The following is a 3,548-nucleotide window of genomic DNA, read 5'->3' on the forward strand; positions in this document are numbered from 1 at the left end:
GTTGCAAAAGGGGATCACATGACCCCAGGACTTTATAACCATCACAAATATGAATCAGTTGCCAAGCATCCGAATGTAAATCATGTTACCTTGGGGATGCTGCAATGGTTATAAGTGTAAAAAATGATCATAAGTCACTTTTTTCAGTGCTGTTGTTACTTCAAACAGTCACTAAGCAAACTATTGTAAGTCGAGGACTATCTGTATCTTATCACTTTTTTCCTTTTGGGGGGTCTTCTAGTTTTTGACACCTTGCTAGGCGGTACTCGAATATTGCCATATCCTAAAAGTAGTACAATTGGTGAAAAGGTTGAAAAGCCCTGACTTAATCTACTAGTCCTGTTTACAGGCATCTTCTTCTATATTTCTAGAGCACATTTAATAACTGAACAAATTCTTACCCCACTTGTACTGATTTGTTGCCTTAGAATGCCTACAATAATCTACTTTTTTCTGCCAAATTAGTTCTTATTTTTGCCACTAGCAAAAATTCCTTTCAAGATAATGTATTTCTTCTTTAGTAGCAGTTTTAATTCTTTTTAATAAAATTATGAAAGGTCAAAACAGAATATAAATAATACTAAATAAATCACTTAATAATTATTGTCTTTTAAAAAAAGAATGAAGTTTATATATGATTGAAATTTGTACAACACTTCAGAAAAGCCATCATGTGTTGGATTCAAAAATAAAATCAGAAGCATTTTTTATATATAAGTACACATGAAAAACTAGAAATGATCCTGGCTTTAGAAGCCTTTAAAAGTATATGATCAGCTTTGTACTGATACCCATTTAACAAAGCAGAAATCAAAATACCATACCGTATAAAGAAAAGTATACAATAAAGGACATTTTGAAATTTACACAAGAATTAGCCCACAAACATTTTGGTTGTTCCATAAGAGTTCTCTATAAAATGAACTTTAAAAAAACCTTAAGACAGCTGTCATCATTCATCACTATTTTTTCCACTTAAATGTACACAGAATATTTATATAGCAATATATACTGGTGTGTTGTAACATGGATAGTATGATTAACTTGTTTTAAAAATGAGATGTGTATTATCCAATCAACATTATTGGTAATTTGAAGACTGAAATACCAATACAGTATGCATTCTCATCATATTGGTAGGTATAAAAACATGAAAATATAATTTTACAATATTTTCTTTATATACATTAGTTCAGGCTTGACAAAGAAATATTTGTACATGACATTTTAAGAGAAGTAGGCCCAAGATACAATCAACATAGATTTTCTTGAATGCAGGAGTGAAATGATTGTTTCTGTCAAAGAAAACTGGTTGGGAATGGTGTGCACATGTTATTTTAATTTATCATTGTTGAGCTGGACAATATTCACTTTCCTACTTAGATATGAACAGGACAGCTGTAGGTTGTAGCATCACACTTCTGAGTGATGCAACATTACTGGAATTTGACAGAAAGATGTTTTAGAATCAGTGGGCTTACAGTATGTGAATGTGGCATGTAAGTATTTACCAAAAAAGGGGTGAGGGTTAAAATTTATGACAAATTTATGACAAATTATTTTCTCATAATAATTTTTGAAATAAATGTACATTAAAGGAGAAGGGCAATCCCAGAAAAAAGCTCTTTAGTTAAATCTGAGTAATTTATAACAAGGCTCAATACAAAGTTATATAATAGCTCTTGTTGCATTTTCAGAATATAGCAGCACCACTCTTACAGAATAATATTTCCAGTAGACCTGTTGTATCTAAAATTGTTCTAATGAAAAGGTGGGCCAACTTACTTAAAACAATACTAGAAAAGCACTCACTGTAAAGATGATTAATTGAAATCCATTTATTATTACAAATACAGAACTCTATTTCAAAACTTAGGGTTATTATGAAAATGAACATAAAGGAACATTGTCAAGGTTTTGTCCCCTTTCTCCAGAAGAAAATTAATTACCCAAAACTTTATATAGATATCTCTGGAAATTTTACTTTTTGATTTAAGAATCAACAGCAAAATGTAGAAATAACTCAAAATCAATCTTTCTCTTTCTGTTCTCCTACTAACTACAGATCTTTCTATGATATGGAGATTATGATAATTGTATTTAGTACATTCTTAATCTCAGTTTCTCATTTCAGGTTCAGTACAGAATGTTTCTGACCTCTGTTTGCCTTTTTCAGATCCTATCAGAATAGTTTCAAAGGACCCATACTACTTTAAATCAAGATAAACTGTAAGAAATTGCTTTATGTATACAGCAATGGAATGTGAATCAAAATTCAAAGACAGTTTGCTGGGAAATAGATAGCCAAGCAACAACTCACATTTGAAGTATAGATTGTGTTCAAAATGAAATATAGCACTTTTACCACAGAGATTAAGAGTAGCTGAACTTTCTCTGACAACCTTGACAATATCCTTTTACATTTTAAATTCGTTATAATCAAACTGTAACTAGCAAAATTAACTGGACTACTTGCAAATAAAACCATAGAAAAGAGTTTATTTCAAATATTGAGCATTTGCAAGTAATTTGATATTAACACCAAATGTTAAAGAATAGATATTAAGTAAATTTTTAAGAACAATATTAAATTACAATGTTTTTGAATGTTTATTTTTGTATTTTATTTCCCAGCATTTACATATTTGGCTTTGAAAAACAGATACTAATATCTAAATCTTGTTTGTTGTTGATTTTCCATTTCTCCAGAGTTTAAATTCTTGTTTCATCAACCATAATGGAAGCAAATTTATTTAAAAGCCAGTTTGTCTGTGAAAATACCTAAAAATATTTTTTCAATTTTAATTTTTTTTCTTATAAAACATGTCACATCTTGATGCAATTGATGTCAAGTGTGCTTAAGTCATTATGAATCAGAGATCTGACAACGGCGACTGCAGAAATTGGTGTGTTGTTTGTACAACAATTTCAGTTAGAATACAGTACTTCCATGTTAGCTATGCATGTCAGTCAAATGTTATCTTAAACTGGTGTAGAAAATGATGTTTGTGGGGTTCTTTGTACTAAGCATTATTTAACTATTCAAGATGAATTCCACAAATATGCATTCTTGCGGACAAAAATGTCTTCAAGGTACTGGATGCCTCTCACCACTTTGACAATTAATGCACAAGAAAACCATTGTGTAAGGCACTCAAAAGGTTCTTATCAATCACAAGAGATCAGTCACACTGACATTCATTCCCATGCCAGGACTCACGTAAGTTACTGCATGCACTGCTTTTGGAAATTCTGGAGTCATAACATGTCCATTTTCTCCAGCACTTTCTGTAATTGACAGCCTTGCCTTGTTCCTCGTGGTATCATTCAAGATCATCTTAAGAAAGAAAGGAAGATAAAGAAAATGAGACTTTACAAACTCTGTTCAATATATAAGACAAATCACAATTCTTTTTTTTTTTCATGTTGTTATTACTTGGAAAATCCTTGAGTTTAAATTCTTTTGTTTAATCCTTTAATATTTATAAAAATATTTAATGAAAAAAGTAATCTACAAATATTTAAGCATTTCCACATTCAGTAACAAT

The 3,548-nt window shown here is 30.4% G+C and overlaps 1 protein-coding gene across 3 annotated transcripts in view; it reads right to left on the reverse strand.

Annotated features, from left to right (window-relative positions):
- Positions 1 to 256: 256 nt before the first annotated feature.
- The window catches only part of GRIA2 (glutamate ionotropic receptor AMPA type subunit 2), a 120,748-nt gene continuing 117,456 nt past the window's right edge, over positions 257 to 3,548 (reverse strand). For 2 of the 3 annotated variants that reach the window (XM_039354650.1, XM_039354649.1), the window contains exon 16: positions 259 to 3,337. Coding sequence is in view for 1 of the 3 variants with exons in the window: in XM_039354655.1 (XP_039210589.1) it covers positions 3,173 to 3,337 (165 nt within the window). In the remaining 2 variants the exon portion in view is untranslated. Of the gene's footprint in view, positions 3,338 to 3,548 lie in introns of all 3 variants that reach the window. The other variant, XM_039354655.1, reaches the window with a different exon arrangement.

Source organism: Crotalus tigris, unplaced genomic scaffold (genome assembly GCF_016545835.1).
Source record: "Crotalus tigris isolate CLP2741 ecotype Arizona unplaced genomic scaffold, ASM1654583v1 scf7180000018581.846390, whole genome shotgun sequence".
Classification (NCBI taxonomy): domain Eukaryota; kingdom Metazoa; phylum Chordata; class Lepidosauria; order Squamata; family Viperidae; genus Crotalus; species Crotalus tigris.